Here is a 20,139-nt window from a genome sequence, read left to right as displayed (position 1 = left end):
CCAACTAGCTGAATTTGCCCTTGAAAGGCTGTCATGCCCGGCCAGTAGCGTGGCATCGGAGCGCGTGTTGAGTGCGGCAGGAGGTATTGTAACTCCGCGGAGGACACGACTGTCCACCCAAAGTGTGGAGAGACTCACGTTTGTGAAAATGAATCAGGCGTGGATTAGTCTGGATTTCAAACCACCAGTTCCTGACACAACTGACTAAATCCGCCATGAATCATGCCCCAAACATGTTATTATTTTTAACTTAGGCCTCTGTATGGCCTTCAATTTAAGCTGCTTACGCTTCGCCACTCTGCCATGGGCCCCTGTACCGCCTCCTCTTGCTGCTGCCAGGTCCAGAGTGTGTCATGGGTCCCTGTACGGCCTCCCATTGCTGCTGACTTCATCGCCAGACTCTGCCATGTGCCACTTTCAGGTCTCCTCACACTGTTGGTGGGTTCCATTTTGTCATAGGGTGCTGGCAGATTACGGGCCTCCCATAGCTGCTGCCAGGCCCCTAATCTGCCATAGGCCCCTATATACTGCCTCCTCATGCTGCTGCCAGGTCCAGAGTCTCTCATGGTTCCCTGTACGGCCTCCCATTGCTGCTGTCTCCATCGCCACACTCTGCCATGTGCCACTTTCAGGTCTCCTCACACTGCTGGTGGGTTCCATTTTGTCATAGGGTGCTGTATGGCCTCCCATTGCTGCTGCCTCCACCGCCACACTGTGGCTCCACACTCTGGTTTTGGCCCCGTGACTGCCCAAATGAGTGAAGTGTGCGGTGATTCTAAGATCGACGGCACTCATCTGCATGTCATACTGACTGACAGTATTATTTCTCTTCCCCAGCAGACTCCAAGGGCATTTAAATTAAAGGTACAGTGTTCTGCACTAATATAAAGGCTCTCTGAAGCCTAGAAACACCCTTTTTATAAGTTAAATTCGCAGCGAATATATTCGCATCGAATCGAATTTATTCCTCGAATTCGCCGAATCAGCCGAATCGAATTTTTGAATACTTCGCTCATCTCTAGTTAGGACCTCTTGTACCACCTGCCCCACCCTATTAGATGGTAAGCTCTTATGGGCAAGGCACTCCTAGTGATTGTATTGTAACTGTACTGTCTCCCCTTATATAGCAGAGCGCAGTGCATACAGTTGCTGCTATACAAATCCTGTATTATAGTAATAATTATACATGTCGTAATTGTTCATCAAAGTGTCATGTAAAGTGGTTGGGATCCTATAATACGACGACATTCTAGTAACATTCAGAGTTTATTTACACGGGCTAAACCAACAACAACAAACGATGGAAGCCATTTACAGGAGCAGGGGGACGAGGATGTGTACATTTGCTATGGCTGCAAAGAAGGAACATTTCCACGGCAGTCATATAAAGTCATAGCTGCTGCAAATTAAAATGTTGAGGTTACTTCTGGTAACTGTTAAGGGCTTCAGTAATAATGACTTCAAATTTCAAAGGAAAGAGAGAGCGGCTTAAATAGAGTTAGTTAGAGGCGGGATTTATTTCATTGTTCAGTGCATGTGCTGACAAGAAGCATGCTGATAGAAGGAGACAGCAGAGTGGCAAAGAGATGAGCCTTGTCATTGTGCTGCTTCCACAGTCACAGGCTGGGGAACAGGGTGATCTGGGCTCAGAGGAAGTGGGTTCAATAATGCTAGCCATCGGTCTGTGGACATCTAGTGGCAGAGGAATGTACTGCAGGGGAAATCTCTGGATTGAAGGTGAACGTTGGGGCAAAAGCAGGTTTTGCTACTTTTATTTTTTATTTTTATCTTGTTATTTTTGCCTGCGTAAGTAAAACATTACTGCCATTACAAATACAGGCGTACCTCGGTTTACGAATTGAATGGGTTCTTCTAAACGATTCGTGTTGCGAAAAATTTGTAAACCGTAATTCGGTTTCCCATAGGAATGCATTGAAAACCAATTAATCCATTCCGGAGGTCAGAGAAAAGTAAAAAAAAAGTCGCTGTCACTTCAGTGCCGGTAATTACCGGATTTTTTTTTTCTTCACTATAGCTCAGAGAATCAGCTGTCACTTCTCCCCTCCCACCCCTCCCCCCGAATAAAAGAAAGAGAGTTTCCTTTTCATTTCTTTTCGAGCTAAAAAAAAAACAATGTTTCCTTTTAGTTTGTTTCCCGAGTTAAAAGAAACAAGCTAATTCTGTGATCTATAGTGAAGAAAAACAAAGCCGGCAATTGCATTTAAAGATCGGAAAAAAAAAATGTGTAAACTGTGAATTACTTTCAATGGATTTTCATTTGTAAACCTAAAATTCCGATAACCGAGGCGTTCGTACCCCGAGGTATTCCTGTAATATATAATCGTTACACAAGCCCATTATTCTTCAGAAGTAACCTTTCCATTTTTTTTTATTTGCAGCTATGATTTTATATGACTGCCATGAAAATGCTCCTTTTGCAACCACAGCAAATGTACACTGTCCTCATCCCCCTGCTCATGTGATTGGCTTACATCTTTTTTTTTTTCTACTTAGCCATCATGTCTCGTTATTTCCATTACAGAAGCGGGAGGGAATGCGTATTCCATTTTGCTATGATCCTTGTAATCTGCATATGTGACGTGGAGGGGATTGTGTCTCAAAAGCACAGAGTTCCACCTTCAGTATTACCTTCATGATTCTCATTTGACACGTCTTTGTAAAGAGTCCCTCCACCTCTGAGTACTCCGGGCTGCTGCTGTTCAGAGGTACCACCTTCAGCTGGATGTTGTCCATGGAATCCCAATATGGAGGGATTACGAGGGACTCTTCTGTAATATGAAGAGTTACATTTTGGTTTCATTGTAGAACATAATTATCACCCATCAGTGTACATTGATAGGAATCTCAGAGACCAAGAGACCACCATGATTGGCACACCCTGCAGACCTCATTACACACCTCCCTCAGTCATCCTACTGACCTAGTCCTCCACCATGGATGGATTCGTTTGGGAAGTACAGGAAGGAGAGTATTGATGTCCAGAAGTCATTTATTAGGCAAAGTAACAACATCCAATGTGTTGCAGGGGTCTAACTTTCATCATGGCCGGATACAGTTGGACAAGAGAAAATCCTTGGTTTAGCAGGGGGCTGTACCAGAGACAGGATCGGCCCCTTCAGAGGCCAAGAGGGCACTCTTTACATCTGGAAGAAAAGAGATTTAATCTCCAAACATGGAAAGGATTCTTCACAGTGAGAGCTGTGAGAATGTGGAATAGACTCCCTCAGGAGTTGGGTGTGGCCAGCTCAGTGGATTGCTGTAGGAAAGTCCTGGATTCTTTCTTGGATACACAGAATATAACTGGATATAACATTTATTGGGAAAGTGGATCCAGGGAATATCTGATTGCCTCTCGGGGGATCAGGAAGAATTTTTTTCCCCTGCAGGGGCAAATTGGATCGTGCTTTGCTGGGTTTTTTTTGCCTTCCTCTGGATCAACTGTGGGTGTAGGATTATAATTTCTTTTTGAACTGGATGGAATTTTGTCTTTTTTTTCAGCCAGACTAACTATGTAACAACATCCAATGTGTTCCAGGGGTCTAACTTTTGTCAGGACCGGATACTGTTGGACAAGAGAAAAGCCTTTGGTTTAGCAGGGGGCTGTACCGGAGACGGGAACGGCTTCTTCTTTTCTCCTGCAGTAAATAGATTGCGTCCTCCATTTCCAATGATCTGGATTCTCTCTTGTTCAACAGCAGAGGAATCACATGGATGATGATGTTCCCTCTATGATGATGATGTTCCCTCTATGATGATTGATGTTTCTGTAGGATATTGTACTCCGGTTCCTGTACAATGCCTGATGTTAAAGAACGTATAAATGGAACCTGCGCAGTGGACCAGAGATAACGTGTAGATGGAGCCGGCTGCTGCTGGCAATACCACAGATGTGTGAATAAGAACGTAAATATACTATGGTTCTATCATATAATCACTTATTTACCTGATTTATCTAAATTGATCTTATTACAATTATCTAATGCTTGATTCAACTTAAAAAAATATATATAATTAAATCCAATTATAATGTTTGTACACTGTGATTAATTCATATAAAATGTGTGAAATAAATTAATAAAGTGTTCTGTGCCAGTGTTCAAATAAATTTGTAAATAAATTAAAATGATCTAATGTGCAAATGATATTAAAACTACTGTAAATTTCATATATATAACTAAAGTATAAATAAATGAAATACTATAAATAATAAATTTCATATATATAACTATAGTGTAAATATATAAAATACTGTAAAAAAAAAATAACTTAAAATTCAATTCATAAAGTATAACCTGAAAACTCTGTGCCAAAATGTGCAAAAGAAATGTGCAAATTATAAATTGCATATATGTAGTGAAATATAAATAAATAAAAATTTATAAAAAAATCATTAAAAATATATCAGTCCATAAAGTGTCACTCCAAACGAATTGTGCTGAAAAATGGGCAAAATATCAAATGTGCAAAAATAAAGTTTTTAAGATTCCACAGGAAGAAGGTATTGATAGTATACTCTCCTTTTTCAAATGAATTAAGATGGTGCAGGTGGGAGCTCACAGACTATCTTCTAAGTCTGTGTAGGTGTGAGATTTTTCTCCCTCCTATAACTTCTCCTTACTCCAATCCTCAATGTCTCCTCATATGACCCATGGAAGAAAGAAGAAAAAGAAATCTGGTGCCTTATCCGGGGTATAGTAAACACTATTTAATGTGCTCCCATTATGCACTCACATGGTAACAAATATATATCACGCATATAAAAGATGAAACCGCTATCTGCGGTAAAGCTCAGCCTCTCAGATATGTGCTTCCACTCTGTCACTACTCGCCGCAATGTCAGTCCAGTACGTGGTGACGTCTACATCCCCCAGACGAAGCTACGTTTTTCCCTGTGGCGCAACGCGTTGGGGAGGGGCAGTGACGTCACCACGTACCGGACTGACATTGCGGCGAGTATTGACAGAGTGGAAGCACATATCTGAGAGGCTGAGCTTTACCGCAGATAGCGGTTTCATCTTTTATATGCGTGATATATATTTGTTACCATGTGAGTGCATAATGGGAGCACATTAAATAGTGTTTACTATACCCCGGATAAGGCACCAGATTTCTTTTTCTTCTTTCTTCCATGGGTCATATGAGGAGACATTGAGGATTGGAGTAAGGAGAAGTTATAGGAGGGAGAAAAATCTCACACCTACACAGACATAGAAGATAGTCTGTGAGCTCCCACCTGCACCATCTTAATTCATTTGAAAAAGGAGAGTATACTATCAATACCTTCTTCCTGTGGAATCTTAAAAACTTTATTTTTGCACATTTGATATTTTGCACATTTTTCAGCACAATTCGTTTGGAGTGACACTTTATGGACTGATATATTTTTAATGATTTTTTTATAAATTTTTATTTATTTATATTTCACTACATATATGCAATTTATAATTTGCACATTTCTTTTGCACATTTTGGCACAGAGTTTTCAGGTTATACTTTATGAATTGAATTTTAAGTTATTTTTTATTTACAGTATTTTATACAGTCAGGTCCATAAATATTGGGACATGGACACAATTCTAACATTTTTGGCTCTATACACCACAATGGATTTAAAATGAAAAGAACAAGATGTGCTTTAACTGCAGACTGTCAGCTTTAATTTGAGGGTATTTACATCCAAATCAGGTGAACGGTGTAGGAATTACAACAGTTTGCATATGTGCCTCCCACTTCTTAGGGGACCAAAAGTAATGGGACAGAATAATAATCATAAATCAAACTTTCACTTTTTAATACTTGGTTACAAATCCTTTGCAGTCAATGACAGCCTGAAGTGTGGAACACATAGACATCACCAGACGCCGGGTGTCATCCCTGGTGATGCTCTGCCAGGCCTCTACTGCAACTGTCTTCAGTTCCTGCTTGTTCTTGGGGCATTTTGCCTTCAGTTTTGTCTTCAGCAAGTGAAATGCTCCATCGGATTCAGGTCAGGTGATGGACTTGGCCATTGCAGAACATTCCACTTTTTTCCCTTAAAAAACTCTTTGGTGTCTTTTGCAGTCTGCTTTGGGTCATTGTCCATCTGCATTGTGAAGCGTCCAATGAGTTCTCAAGCATTTGGCTGAATATGAGTAGATAATATTCCCGAAACACTTCAGAATTCATCCGGCTGCTTCTGTCAGCAGTCACATCATCAATAAATACAAGAGAAGCAGTTCCATTGGCAGCCATACATGCCCACGCCATGACACTACCACCACCATGATCACTGATGAGGTGGTATGCTGAGGATCATGAGCAGTTCCTTCTCCATACTCTTCTCTTCCCATCACTCTGGTACAAGTTGATGTCGGTCTCATCTGTCCATAGGATGTTGTTCCAGAACTGTGAAGGCTTTTTTACATGTCGTTTGGCAAACTCTAATCTGGCCTTCCTGTTTTTGAGGCTCACCAATGGTTTCCATCTTGTGGTGAACCCTCTGTATTCACTCTGGTGGAGTCTTCTCTTGATTGGTGACTTTGACACACATACACCTACCTCCTGGAGAGTGTTCTTGATCTGGCCAACTGTTGTGAAGGGTGTTTTCTTCACCAGGGAAAGAATTCTTCGCTCATCCACCACAGTTGTTTTCCGTGGTCTTCCGGGTCTTTTGGTGTTGCTGAGCTCACCGGTGCGTTCCTTCTTTTTAAGAATGTTCCAAACAGTTGTTTTGGCCACGCCTAATGTTTTTGCTATCTCTCTGATGGGTTTGTTTTGTTTTTTCAGCCTAATGATGGCTTCACTGATAGTGACAGCTCTTTGGATCTCATCTTGAGAGTTGACAGCAACAGATTCCAAATGCAAATAGCACACTTGAAATGAACTCTGGACCTTTTATCTGCTCATTGTAATTGGGATAATAAGGGAATAACACACACCTGGCCATGGAACAGCTGAGAAGCCAATTGTCCCATTACTTTTGGTCCCTTAACAAGTGAAAGGCACATATGCAAACTGTTGTAATTCCTACACCATTCACCTGATTTGGATGTATATACCCTCAAATTAAAGCTGACAGTCTGCAGTTAAAGCACATCTTGTTCGTTTCATTTCAAATCCATTGTGGTGGTGTATAGAGCCAAAAATTTTAGAATTGTGTCCATGTCCCAATATTTATGGACCTGACTGTATATTTACACTATAGTTATATATATAACTATATATATAACTCAAGCTCCATTTCTCCAAAACCGAGCTTCTCGTCTTTCCCCCTGCCAACACCCCCCCCCCATCCTATCCATCATCACCAACAACTCCACTATCACTTCCGCCCCGCAAGCCAAAGTCCTTGGCGTCATTCTTGACGCGAACCTCTCCCTCCAACCGCATGTCAAATCACTCACAAACACATGCAGGCTCCATCTTCGCAACATTGCCAAGATACGCTCCTTCCTCACCCCAGACACCACCAAACTTCTAGTACACTCCCTCATCATCTCACGCCTTGACTACTGCAACTCCCTCCTCACTGGCCTACCCAAGTGCAGGCTCTCCCCGCTCCAGACCATCCTGAACTCAGCTGCCAGACTCATCCACCTCACCACCCGCTCCACCTCTGCCACCCCCCTCTGCCTCTCCCTCCACTGGCTCCCGATTGCCCAACGCATCAAATTTAAACTCCTAACCCTGACCTACAAAGCCGTTCACAACACTGCCCCTGACTACCTCACCAACCTTATCACCAAGTACCACCCTACCCGTACCCTTCGCTCCTCACAGGACCTCCTTCTATCCTGCTCCCTGGTCTCCTCCTCCCATGCACGACTGCAGGACTTCTCCAGGTCCTCCCCCATCCTCTGGAACTCACTGCCCCAATCCATCAGACTGTCGCCTTCCCTATTCACATTCAGGCGCTCCCTCAAAACCCATCTCTTCAGGGAAGCCTACCCCACCCTCACCTAACGGCCATCCTCCCTCATTCCTCCCACCACTTCATCCCCCTCAGCCACTTCCTACTGTACCTTTACCCCCTCCCTCCTAGATTGTAAGCTCGTAAGAGTAGGGCCCTCTTACCCCTCGTACATTGTTTGTTGTTGTTGTACTGTGCCATGTATTGTCCCCCCTATTGTACAGCGCTGAGCAAACCCTTTGGCGCTATATAAACTCGTAGTAATAATAATAATAATAATAATATATATGAAATTTATTATTTATAGTATTTCATTTATATATACTTTAGTTATATACATGAAATTTATAGTAGTCTTAATATCATTTGCACATTAGATAATTTTAATTTATTTACAAATTTATTTGAACACTGGCACAGAACACTTTATTAATTTATTTCACACATTTTATATGAATTAATCACAGTGTACAAACATTATAAGTGGATTTAATTATATATATTTTTTAAGTTGAATCAAGCATTAGATAATTGTAATAAGATCAATTTAGATAAATCAGGTAAATAAGTGATTATATGATAGAACCATAGTATATTTAAATTAACAATATCACTATAAAAATATATATTATATAGCAAAGGTTAGGAAAAAGTAGAGCGCGGATCACCACATATTGCTTATTTATAGAAATCACATTCCATGAGAGTGAGAAATATTCCAGCGATCTAACACATAAACTTTTCAACTCCAGTGGCTCACAAGTTCATCCCAATAAGAACGTAAATGAATGCTGCGCTGCCACTAGTGATTAAGTCCGCCACTAGATTCCTGATTGTGGCCCACAGATAAATAGACAAAGAAAATAAGTGACTGCATACCATATACAGCATACTATGCCTTGTGTGCACCCTTCCTCCCCAGGGTCTCAGTGCATCCCTGTTATTAGGGGGAAGTTTGCATACCTATATACCGTGTGCACGCACAGGAAATTGAAGCAGGGGGGATGTTTAAAAACGTCAACCCGCTTCAGCAGCGCCCACTTCCGGCTGTTTATCTGCATGGGCCAGACAGGAAGTGGTTAAGTCTAGTTGGTATGTCCTCTGATTGCTGAGTGGCAGGGGTCCACCTGTCCAGACTCCTGCCAGTCAGCATGTTGAGTGGCATCGTTGAGCAGACCTTTGCCTAACGCCACTCACAGGTGCTCTACTGGAACATGGTGGTTTTGGCCTTTATAGGAAGTCTGTCTAGATTGCATCACACAAGGCAGACAGCCGTGCGCGGTGTTGAGCTTGGGTTGTCCCAGCTCCGGTATTTACACTGCCAGATGTGGAGGCTCATAAATGGGGAGACTTGTCCACAAGAAATTGGAAGACCTCTTGCCACTCATGTCAGGTGACATTCTTCCATTTTCAAGCCCTGCCTTTTCCTGAAGACATGTTAGTACTTAGTTCAAGCAGAATTGCCAAGCATGTTTAGACCTGGCACATCATGAAAGTGAAAGGAGATATGGGTGTAGGCCTTTGCTGTCAGCAGAACATTGAAAGTGAGAAGGATGGTGGGTCATTGGAGTAGAGGTGTCTGTGGACTGGCTGTAGACATCAGAGTAGAGTCGGACATGCAGGTCATACAATCTATCTCATGATGTCTTTGGCCTGGGGGCTCCCCCATACAGGATAGATTTAGTCACCCAACATTCCTGGCTTGGCATTGAGGGAAGCACATACAGACAGTCCTGTCCTTGGCCTTGGATAAATCAATGTTTCCTAACCTGTCCAATCACTTTTTCCCCCAAGATAAGTCAGTCTGACCTTTAGACATTCAATTCTAGTCCATTCCAGCCAGGAGTATTGGGAGACTGCCATGTCATGTCTAGGGACACATGTCGGGGGTCTGCATTGCACTGTATCTTGGCCTTCCAGTTGGGTTCTCAGCCTGAAAACATCTGTCCAGAGTAATACAGAATAAAGAGCCCTCACCTCTGTAACCTACGAGGACTCCCAAGGCTGTCAATCCATTTATATTTCTGTTAGCTGGAGCTGTCCAATACTAACTAACTATATTTATTTGATGATTGATAAGGATATGAACGAGAAAGAATGGAATTTACCATTTTTTGGATTTCGTTGAAGATTGATCGTGGTTCCTTTGGCATTCATTGCGGTTTTCAGCTCTATATTTGCCTTGTGTTTTACACCGCCGATATCAATGTCCATAAAACCTATCTCATCAATATAAGCTTTTTCCAGCTTTAGGTTTGTCATTTTGTTGAAGACAATAAACTTGGTGCCTTGGTAATATCCCCACTCCACCACGTTACTGCACAGCTCCGCCTCTCGTTCTTGCGTCTTCTTATCTCGCACACCTTTAATCATCTCCTGGATTTTATTACTGACCTTCAGAACATCCTTGGTGCGGCCCGTCACCTTAATAGTGGACCGTGTTGAGTCAATATTAATAGAAACTCCATTGTCCCTTTGAACCCGAGCCAGGTCACCATGGTCCTTATCATCTAATTCCTGTATCCAGTTATCTGTGATAGTATTGTCATGCTGATCCTTTGTTATGTGGTCTTGGAGCCAGTCTGAGGCCGCTTTCACAGATTTGGGGCTTTCTGCACACAGGTGGAAAATGGCCGGATCAATGTTTTCTCTCAGCTCAAAAACTTTGAGTTCTTCTTCTTCTTCCTCTTCCTTGATGTCCTTATTGCCGGGTTGGGTCATAACAAAAAAAGCTGTTATAAAGAGAAGGTCAAGAATATTTACAGAATTTGTGCGCCATGTAGAAGGACAGCGATACATAAAGGAAGACCTCCTGCCTGATAAAACATTGTCAATGGTAAAGGAAGTGAGGGAAAAGTTTCTGTAGTCTAGATAGATCAGATCAGGTACAAAGCTGATTCCACCACTAGTATCCTAGGAGAAGCTGCTCTTTTAGGCTCCATGCACACTGGGGGGGGCATCTTAATAACGCTGGTAATGTTAGCTGTGTAAAGTCATGTTAAAAACGTGTTTTTGCATTAGCGTTTTGCAGCCTTTTTTTTAACCTTTTTTTAACCAAAAAAAACTATTTTGTTTTAGTAAAAAAAATCCAAAAACGCAGATTTGCCACAATTTACCACATTTGTCAGCGTTAAAGCATTTTTACAGCTAAAAAACTCCTCTAGAAACCCACTATTCCTGGGTTTTTTTGCAGCCAAAAAATGTCCCTGCCAAAAAACATTGATTCCAGTCTCTGTGTATAGGATAACATGCTGGGGGGGGGATTTACAGGCTGTACAAAAAAACATCAAAAGCCAAAAACAGCCGCTGTAATAACGTCCCGTGTGCATGAGGACTTACAGAGATGACATGAGCAGCTCACAATGGGTCAAAACCCAGGGCCCAGCCTGTCTAATGTGGGGGTACAGTAAAAATTGTTAGGGGGCAGAGGGTGGGAGGTCAGCAGGGCAGTGTACAGGGGTTGATAGGGCAGAGGATAGGGCAAGCATTTTGTAGGGAGGTGTACAGAGGGTATTAGTTGTAGGGCGGTGTACAGAGGGTATTAGTTGTAGGGCGGTGTACGGAGGGTATTAGTCTGTAGGGCGGTGTACGGAGGGTATTAGTCTGTAGGGCGGTGTACGGGGGGTATTAGTCTGTAGGGCGGTGTACGGAGGGTATTGGTCTGTAGGGCGGTGTACGGAGGGTATTAGTCTGTAGGGCGGTGTACGGAGGGTATTAGTCCGTAGGGCGGTGTACGGAGGGTATTAGTCCGTAGGGCGGTGTACGGAGGGTATTAGTCCGTAGGGCGGTGTACGGAGGGTATTAGTCCGTAGGGCGGTGTACGGAGGGTATTAGTCTGTAGGGCGGTGTACGGGGGGTATTAGTCTGTAGGACGGTGTACGGAGGGTATTAGTCCGTAGGGCGGTGTACGGGGGGTATTAGTCCGTAGGGCGGTGTACGGGGGGTATTAGTCCGTAGGGCGGTGTACGGAGGGTATTGGTCTGTAGGGCGGTGTACGGGGGGTATTAGTCCGTAGGGCGGTGTACGGAGGGTATTGGTCTGTAGGGCGGTGTACGGAGGGTATTAGTCTGTAGGGCGGTGTACGGAGGGTATTAGTCTGTAGGGCGGTGTACGGAGGGTATTAGTCTGTAGGGCGGTGTACGGAGGGTATTAGTCTGTAGGGCGGTGTACGGAGGGTATTGGTCTGTAGGGCGGTGTACGGAGGGTATTAGTCTGTAGGGCGGTGTACGGAGGGTATTAGTCTGTAGGGCGGTGTACGGAGGGTATTAGTCTGTAGGGCGGTGTACGGAGGGTATTAGTCTGTAGGGCACTGTACAGAGGGTGTTAGTCTGTAGGGCGATGTACAGAGGGTATTAGTCTGTAGGGCGGTGTACGGAGGGTATTAGTCTGTAGGGCGGTGTACGGAGGGTATTAGTCTGTAGGGCGGTGTACGGAGGGTATTAGTCCGTAGGGCGGTGTACGGAGGGTATTAGTCCGTAGGGCGGTGTACGGAGGGTATTAGTCCGTAGGGCGGTGTACGGAGGGTATTAGTCCGTAGGGCGGTGTACGGAGGGTATTAGTCCGTAGGGCGGTGTACGGAGGGTATTAGTTTGTAGGGCGGTATACGGAGGGTATTAGTTTTTAGGGCACAACCAAATGGAAGAAAAATATATTTGAAATACTACAATTTTGGCCGTATTCAGTATATTTCAAGATATATTGCAATAAGGAAGTTCCTGTAAGGAGGAATTTATAATAGTCAACCTATCAGAGGCCTCGTTGTACGATAAAGGTGGTACACCCACCACACAGCCATCCCCTATGACTCATTCAGAAGTGACGAAACACGTCAGGGCGTGGCTGTGCGGTGAACGGAAGTGACGCTAACCAGAAGTGATGCGGGAGTGTCAGAGATGGATGGCCGGCTGTGGTAAGAGCACTGATTCGGCTTTCCTTACACTAGAGCTCACTAAAGCTACCATCTTTGGGCTTTTCACTTATTTTCATCTAGTAAGTGGCACTCTATTGTAGCAATAAAGAATCGTTTAGCTGGTACGGCACCATTTGGGCCTTTCTCGTTTTTCTTTCTCCTACATGGTCATTTGGGTGTGGAGCATTGGGAGGAGTTTGTGTGCTGGAGTTGGGGAGCGCTTGTCCTAGGATTCCAATATTTCAAGATTAAGGAGAATGAAACATCACAATGGTCTGATTCATTTCTTGGAAAGTTGTCCATTAAAGCCTATTGTGCCATCCACGAGAGTGGGGGGAGGCAACACTTTTTGGTGAGTGCACACCTGAGAGGGGAGCACTGCACATACATTCATGTATTTATATTTGCACAAGTTTTCCTCACGGGGTGATCGTTTTGTGGACGGATTCATTTGGACTTTTTGGAATATCATTAATTATTAATTGTTGTTATTTCATTAATTATTTTTTATGTGCAAAATATTATCCATTTTATTAATATATTTTTATAAGAGTTCTCTGCACTGATAATGGAGTTATGCGCCACCTCAATACTTTTTGAAGTGTTTTCTTTTTTTGTGTGTATATATATATATATATATATATATACACACACACACACTGCATGTTGAAATGCGTTTTTTATATATTACAAAATATATGAAAAATATTTTTAAAATATATTCTTCAGATTTTTTTTAACATATAAAAAAGTCATTTTAACATATATTTGTAAATGCATTCCAAAAATGTAGATTTGTATTTTTAAAGACATACAGTTTATTTGAAATGTATTTTTAAAAAATGTTTTCATATATTTTGTAATAAAAACACATTTCAACATGCAGAGTGTGTGTATGTGTGTATATATATATATATATATATATATATATATATATATTTTTTTTTATTTTTTTTTTTTTTGTTATTGAAATATAATTTTAAAATATATTGCATACGGCCAAAATTGTAGCATTTCAAATATATGTCAATATATTTGGGAAGAATATAACTGCAATGACCCCCACAAAAAAGTGGCCGCAAACAATAACAAAATATATTGCAAAATAGTGAAATCAAATAAAAAGTGAATAGGTGTTGCGCTACTTTTAGTGCATGAACAAAAAAACATAAAAATGCATAAAATAAATATATAATGAATACACGTATGCCCCTCATCCGAGTGTAAACACAACATATGCAAAAAAAACAGGTGAAAGGGTGCAAACAATGACAAAGAACCATAATGGCGGCACAGAATGCTATACCGCGCTGGTGACAGAAGTGAACATAATGTGACAAAGTGGCTTAGTTGTAGCCTGTGTGTACAGCCTCCTTGCCAGCCCCCCACGCAGATCTTATGGGACAAAGGGCTTAGGGGGGAGCGGATGGCTTTGGTGGGGCACAATGGAACCAGCACCCCCTTAGATCCGGCCATGGTCAAACCGAAGCCTTATCCAAAGAACATCAAAGACTGATTGGTGCAGTATGTGAAAAAAACGCCGACACTTACATGTGGTCCTAGAATACCAGGACTGTTGTTTGGCTGCAGCTGGTGGCTCCTTCTTCTTCATGCTGTCATGGAAATCTTTTAACATGGTTTGCTGGAATATTACCATCGTCACGTGTTGGACGGTCACGGCTGATTTAGATTTGACAAAATCCACCACGGCATCTAGAATTGCATCGGCCACATCTGCGGAGGAGACCTTGCCAGCGCCTGGACAAAGAGTGCGATAGAAGAGCAGAGAGTGACCAAGAGGACACATTATGGAGGACTTCCTCACCCTCCTCTCCATTGTTCCACAAACACGTGGCTTCTACAATCAGCTATCACATCCATAATCTTTCTTGATTCGTTTTTGAACTTTCCTTCTCCTCGGTCATGTTCTTTGTCTCTGCTTCATGTTGGAAATACTGCCCTTCTGAACGTCATATATTGACAGGATTCAGTCTTGTTCTCCCTCTCCCTTCTTTCCTCCAGGCTCCAGGCTGTATATATTAGCTTCCTACAGTCTCTCCTGAAATGTTTTGTCCCTCAGACCTTTCACCATTTTTGTTGTCCATCTCTGGACTTGTTTTGTCTTTTAACAATTGAGGTCTCCAGGATTGGACACAGTATTCTAAATGAGGTCTAACTAAATATCTTTATAAAGGAATCAGGACCTCCTTCCTCCTGCCAGTGACCCCTCTAGTGATATAAAGATCTATATAGAGGAATCAGGACCTCCTTCATCCTGCCGGTGACCCCTCTAGTGATATAAAGATCTATTTAGAGGATTCAGGACCTCCTTCATCCTGCCGGTGACCCCTCTAGTGATATAAAGATCTAAATAGAGGAATCAGGACCTCCTTCCTCCTGCCGGTGACCCCTCTAGTGATATAAAGATCTATATAGAGGAATCAGGACCTCCTGCCAGTGACCCCTCTAGTAATATAAACATCTATACAGAGGAATCAGAACCTCCTTCCTCCTGATCTATATAGAGGAATCAGGACCTCCTTCCTCCTGATCTATATAGAGGAATCAGGACCTCCTTCCTCCTGATCTATATAGAGGAATCAGGACCTCCTTCCTCCTGATCTATATAGAGGAATCAGGACCTCCTTCCTCCTGCCAGTGACCCCTCTATTGATATAATGATCTGTATAGAGGAATCGGGACCTCCTTCCTCCTGATCTATATAGAGGAATCGGGACCTCCTTCCTCCTGATCTATATAGAGGAATCAGAACCTCCTTCCTCCTGATCTATATAGAGGAATCAGGACCTCCTTCCACCTGCCGGTGACCCCTCTAGTGATATAATGATATATATATATAGAGCAGCCTTTTCAACCTTTTCAACACAGAAGGACCTCGGAAACAACGTTTCAATCCTAGAGAACCCCTGCTAAAAATCAACTATATCTACAACTCACGATACATTAGTGTGATGGTCATTTGGAAGAATGCTCCTTACTCTTGTGGTCATTGGGAAGAATTACCTCATGAAAGATAGCTAAAAAGATCAATGCTGTCAATGAGAACTTATCTGAAAAGCATAAATTTCTCATTGCTCAAGGAACCTCTAGTAACCTCTGGAGGAACACTAGGGTTCCACGGAATCCTGGTTGAGAGACCCAGAGGAATCAGAACCGCCTTCCTCCCGCTGGTGACCCCTCTTGTAATATAAAGATCTATTTAGAGAAATGGGGACCTCCTTCCTCCTGCCGGTGACCCCTCTAGTGATATAAAGATCTATATAGAGGAATAGGGACCTTCTTCCTCCTGCCGGTGACCCCTCTAGTGATAGGATCTATATAGAGGAATCGGGACCTCCTTCATCCTGCCGGTGATCCCTCTAGTGATATAAAGATCTATATAGAGGAATCGGGACCACCTTCCTCCTGCCGGTGACCCCTCTAGTGATAGGATCTATATAGAGGAATCAGGACCTCCTTCCTCCTGCCGGTGACCCCTCTACTGATATAAAGATCTTTATAGAGGAATCAGGACCTCCTTCCTCCTGCCGGTGACCCCTCTAGTGATAGGATCTATATAGAGGAATCAGGACCTCCTTCCTCCTGCTGGTGACCTCTCTAGTGATATAAAGATCTATATAGAGGAATCGGGACCTTCTTCCTCCTGCCGGTGACCCCTCTACTGATATAAAGATCTATATAGAGGAATAGGGACCTCCTTCCTCCTGCCGGTGACCCCTCTAGTGATATAAAGATCTTTATAGAGGAATCGGGACCTCCTTCCTCCTGCTGGGGACCCCTCTAGTGATATAAAGATCTATATAGAGGAATCGGGACCTTCTTCCTCCTGCCGGTGACCCCTCTACTGATATAAAGATCTATATAGAGGAATAGGGACCTCCTTCCTCCTGCCGGTGACCCCTCTAGTGATATAAAGATCTTTATAGAGGAATCGGGACCTCCTTCCTCCTGCCGGTGACCCCTCTAGTGATATAAAGATCTATATAGAGGAATCAGGACCTCCTTCCTCCTGCCGGTGACCCCTCTAGTAATATAAACATCTATATAGAGGAATCAGGACCTCCTTCCTCCTGCTGATGATCCCTCTAGTGAGGAACCCCAGAATTCTGTTCACTTTCCCCACTGCCAGGCCACACTGTTAGCTCATTCTAAAATAACTAAGAACCCCCAAATCTTTATTTCTCTATAATTCTGTCACTTTACCCCCAATACTGTGTTCTATGGAAGAATTCTTGTTTTCTAAGTGCATTAATTTACATTTTTAAAATGAAACTGCAGATTCCATTGCTTGTAACAATTGTAAAGTAATGCTATCACTTCTACAGCAATACTGGATTACAACAATGAAGCAGAATAAAACATGTAAATGTAATTATCTGTCTATTTATATACTGTATGTATTGTGTTTGGTGGGGCACCTCTAGCAGCCGTTATGTCCTACCAGATGACGTGGTTTCTGGTTCTGCACTGGAGTGATGACGTCAGAGAGAAGAGTGAAAAGAAGATTGGTCAGAGACCAGCGTGCAGAGCAGCTTCGGTGGACCGGTCATCACAACTGGCTGGCAGCAAGATGGACCATTGATTAAGGTAAGTACTAGTGTATCTTAGGGATTTTATTGACAAAAATAAAGACTTGCATATTGCCTATGAGTGGGGTCGTCACTATTAAGTTTTTGAGTTGGCTGCAGTTGGGCTTTAAGACTGAATATGTAAGTCTTTTTTTGTAAATAAAGCCCCTAAGACACACTAGTACTTACCGGTATCAACGGTCCATCTTGCTGCCACCAGTTGTGATCACCAGTCCACTGAAGCTGCTCTTTACTTTCCTGCCAACAAAAATCATGAACGCCTTTTCACACACAGGTTCTGCTATGCAATAATGTGTCCAGACTGTGAAATAAAAACATTTCTCCTTCCAAACTGTCTAATACAAATTTCCACCAAACCTGCCCTAGGAAATTACAGGTGGAACACAAATGTTTGAATACAATTGGATGGCTATGGGAGACGAGACGGCAGACAGCTTTTATTTCAGACACAGATAACTCGGGAGCTCTGGGAATCTCTCACCTGTCCCCATGGCTGGAAAGACCACTGAGGTTGCTTGTTGTCTCTCACATATGTGCAGGGCATCCATTACACACTTCCCTATTAAATCTGGTTTAGTTTGGCCAACAATATGTATTATATTTTTACAATGAAGTTTTCCTCCTAGCGTCACCACGTACCCATTGTTGGGTTGGGTTCCTGGAAAAAAAAGAAAAGAAGGAAAATTTGTGAGCAATGATGAAGGAGTTTATCTTTAGATATTGGGGTGATCTGATGAAAAGCACATACATAAAAACATAACCTCATAGAACTCATTGTATCTTAGCTGCTGGAGGTACCAGGAGGAAAAGATACCCCTTTTCCCAGCTACCTTTGTGAGATGGGGAAACAGCTCTCATTGTTTGAACACTGTTTGTGTGGAGTAAATTATTGTGTGGAGTAAATTAAATGTTCTGGGGTGACATTCTGAGGTTTAGCCACAAGATTCCACTGTTTTCCTAACATAGCCTCAGACCACATAGATATTTCTATATTCATGAAGAGGTGGGGTTTTCAGGCAGAGTTGAAAGAACAGGAAGAGGAGAGAGCAGCCATGTTTGGAGCATGGTGAATGCAGGAGCCGTGTGAGCAGAGAATCTGATGGCATCCAGGCGTGAGAGCATACCTCAGTAACCAGAGCTTCAGCTAAGTGAAGCTGATCGTGTCCAAGACCCTGATTCTGTTCAGAGAAAAGAAGATTGCTGCCAGGAATGCTGATGAGAGCAGAGGAACAAAGCAACATACACTGCGAGACCGCATGCTTGTTGGAGAGACATTTCTTCTGTTCAGAGTCACCAGCGGATGAAAAGCAGACCCGGGTTAGTAAGATTGTGCACGCACCTAATTTCAGTGTTGGCGCCTAGAGACTGAGGCCAGGCCTATAGTTAGTTAGTTAGGGTCTCTGTTTGTGTCAGGCCACAAGTGTTATTGCTGATCTTTGGAAGGACTCCATAACTTAAAGTGACATTTCACATTGGAGAGCTGATAAAATTCCACAAACTCAAGCCAGACTGGCGTTTTGCTCAGAAGGAATACTCAGGCACGTGCTACAGGACCAGTTATGGGAGGGGGAATACTGTAGATTTGTGTAAGATTGTAAGCTGTTGTGCTGCACCGCAGGCTAGCCCATCCCATACACCCATACACTGATTCCTGCTCTGTAGGGTAATAACAGGTAAGGTGTGGCAGCTTAGTTGTGCCCCCCAGTAGGTAAATTACTACCCTTTCTACCTTCATCCACCAGGAGGCGCCGTGCTGTGCAGCACAAGGGTCTCAGCCAGGCTGGGTGTATGTAAATTTATTGTATGTTCCCAGCATTTGTGGTTGTGTTTATTTGCCACATCTAAGTAACATTCTGTTGTGACAAAAGCTGGTGTTGGGGTTGTTTCCTCGTTCGTGACTTCACTGTATCCTGGGGAGCCCACCCCGGTACACGGCTTACACCTTTACCTGAGCAGCCAATCAGAACCTCTGCTTCATGCAGATCCTGACCTGTATGGCGGCTGTAATGAAGAAGAGATTGGAGGGAACCCAAAAGTGCTAAATGGTGAGAATTTATGGCCACATTGAAGAGTAAGGAGGGGGAAATTGCTGCTTTCACAGTTCATTTTCAATTTAAACTGGGCTCATTTCCAACACTTAAAAATGTTGTCTCTCCTAAAAAAAATTAAGTTTTGAATTGATATTGGTTTTGCATCATAAAATCTCTTTCTGCCAAAGATGAAATGGTCCCATGTTCCTCAAGGAAGAACTAAACTCAAGATCAAATGGCATGGTGGGGCTTGGGGTGAAAAAAAAGTGAAACAGGCCGCCCACTCTGAACATGTGCTTCAGATCAGTTGTATATTGGATGGAACATGGATCAGATCTGGTGGCTGTACCGTGTACCAATGACATTTAAGAACTTCTGATTTGAAGATACAATTCCTGTTTCCTATTTAAAAAATTACTTTCTTTTCTCTATTTAACTTATTGTACGGCCATCATCAAATTTCCTGGATTGGTTCCTTGTCATTCACGAGATCTACATTTCTGTATGAATTATTTACCAAAGCTTTCACGTTGTTTCATGTATTATAGGTCACATGCTCTCTATCTGGTTCTCTTTCCACATGTAATAAATTCTTCACAAAATTTCTTACCGAGCCTGGCACATTCACTTTCTATCTGAGGCCCCGCTCCTTCCAGGATGGCTTTAGAAACTCCTGCAACA

At 42.9% G+C, this 20,139-nt stretch overlaps 1 protein-coding gene across 2 annotated transcripts in view; it reads right to left on the bottom strand.

Moving 5' to 3' along the window:
* The window catches only part of LOC149434650 (protein mono-ADP-ribosyltransferase PARP14-like), a 152,737-nt gene that overhangs the window by 21,005 nt on the left and 111,593 nt on the right, over window positions 1-20,139 (bottom strand). For both annotated transcript variants that reach the window (XM_089663557.1, XM_089663558.1), the window contains exons 28-32: window positions 20,069-20,131; window positions 17,910-18,086; window positions 14,370-14,576; window positions 10,018-10,641; window positions 2,650-2,789 (exon numbers count right to left, since the gene is read on the bottom strand). In XM_089663557.1, the coding sequence (XP_089519683.1) occupies window positions 2,650-2,789; window positions 10,018-10,641; window positions 14,370-14,576; window positions 17,910-18,086; window positions 20,069-20,131 (1,211 nt within the window). The remainder of the gene's footprint in view (window positions 1-2,649; window positions 2,790-10,017; window positions 10,642-14,369; window positions 14,577-17,909; window positions 18,087-20,068; window positions 20,132-20,139) is intronic.

The sequence above is a fragment of the Staurois parvus genome, unplaced genomic scaffold (assembly GCF_062004578.1).
Source record: "Staurois parvus isolate SC_StPar_1 unplaced genomic scaffold, SC_StPar_1.0 ptg001719l, whole genome shotgun sequence".
In the NCBI taxonomy this organism is placed as follows: domain Eukaryota; kingdom Metazoa; phylum Chordata; class Amphibia; order Anura; family Ranidae; genus Staurois; species Staurois parvus.
Note: the sequence above shows the minus strand (reverse complement) of the source record. Positions and strands in the feature narration are given on the sequence as shown.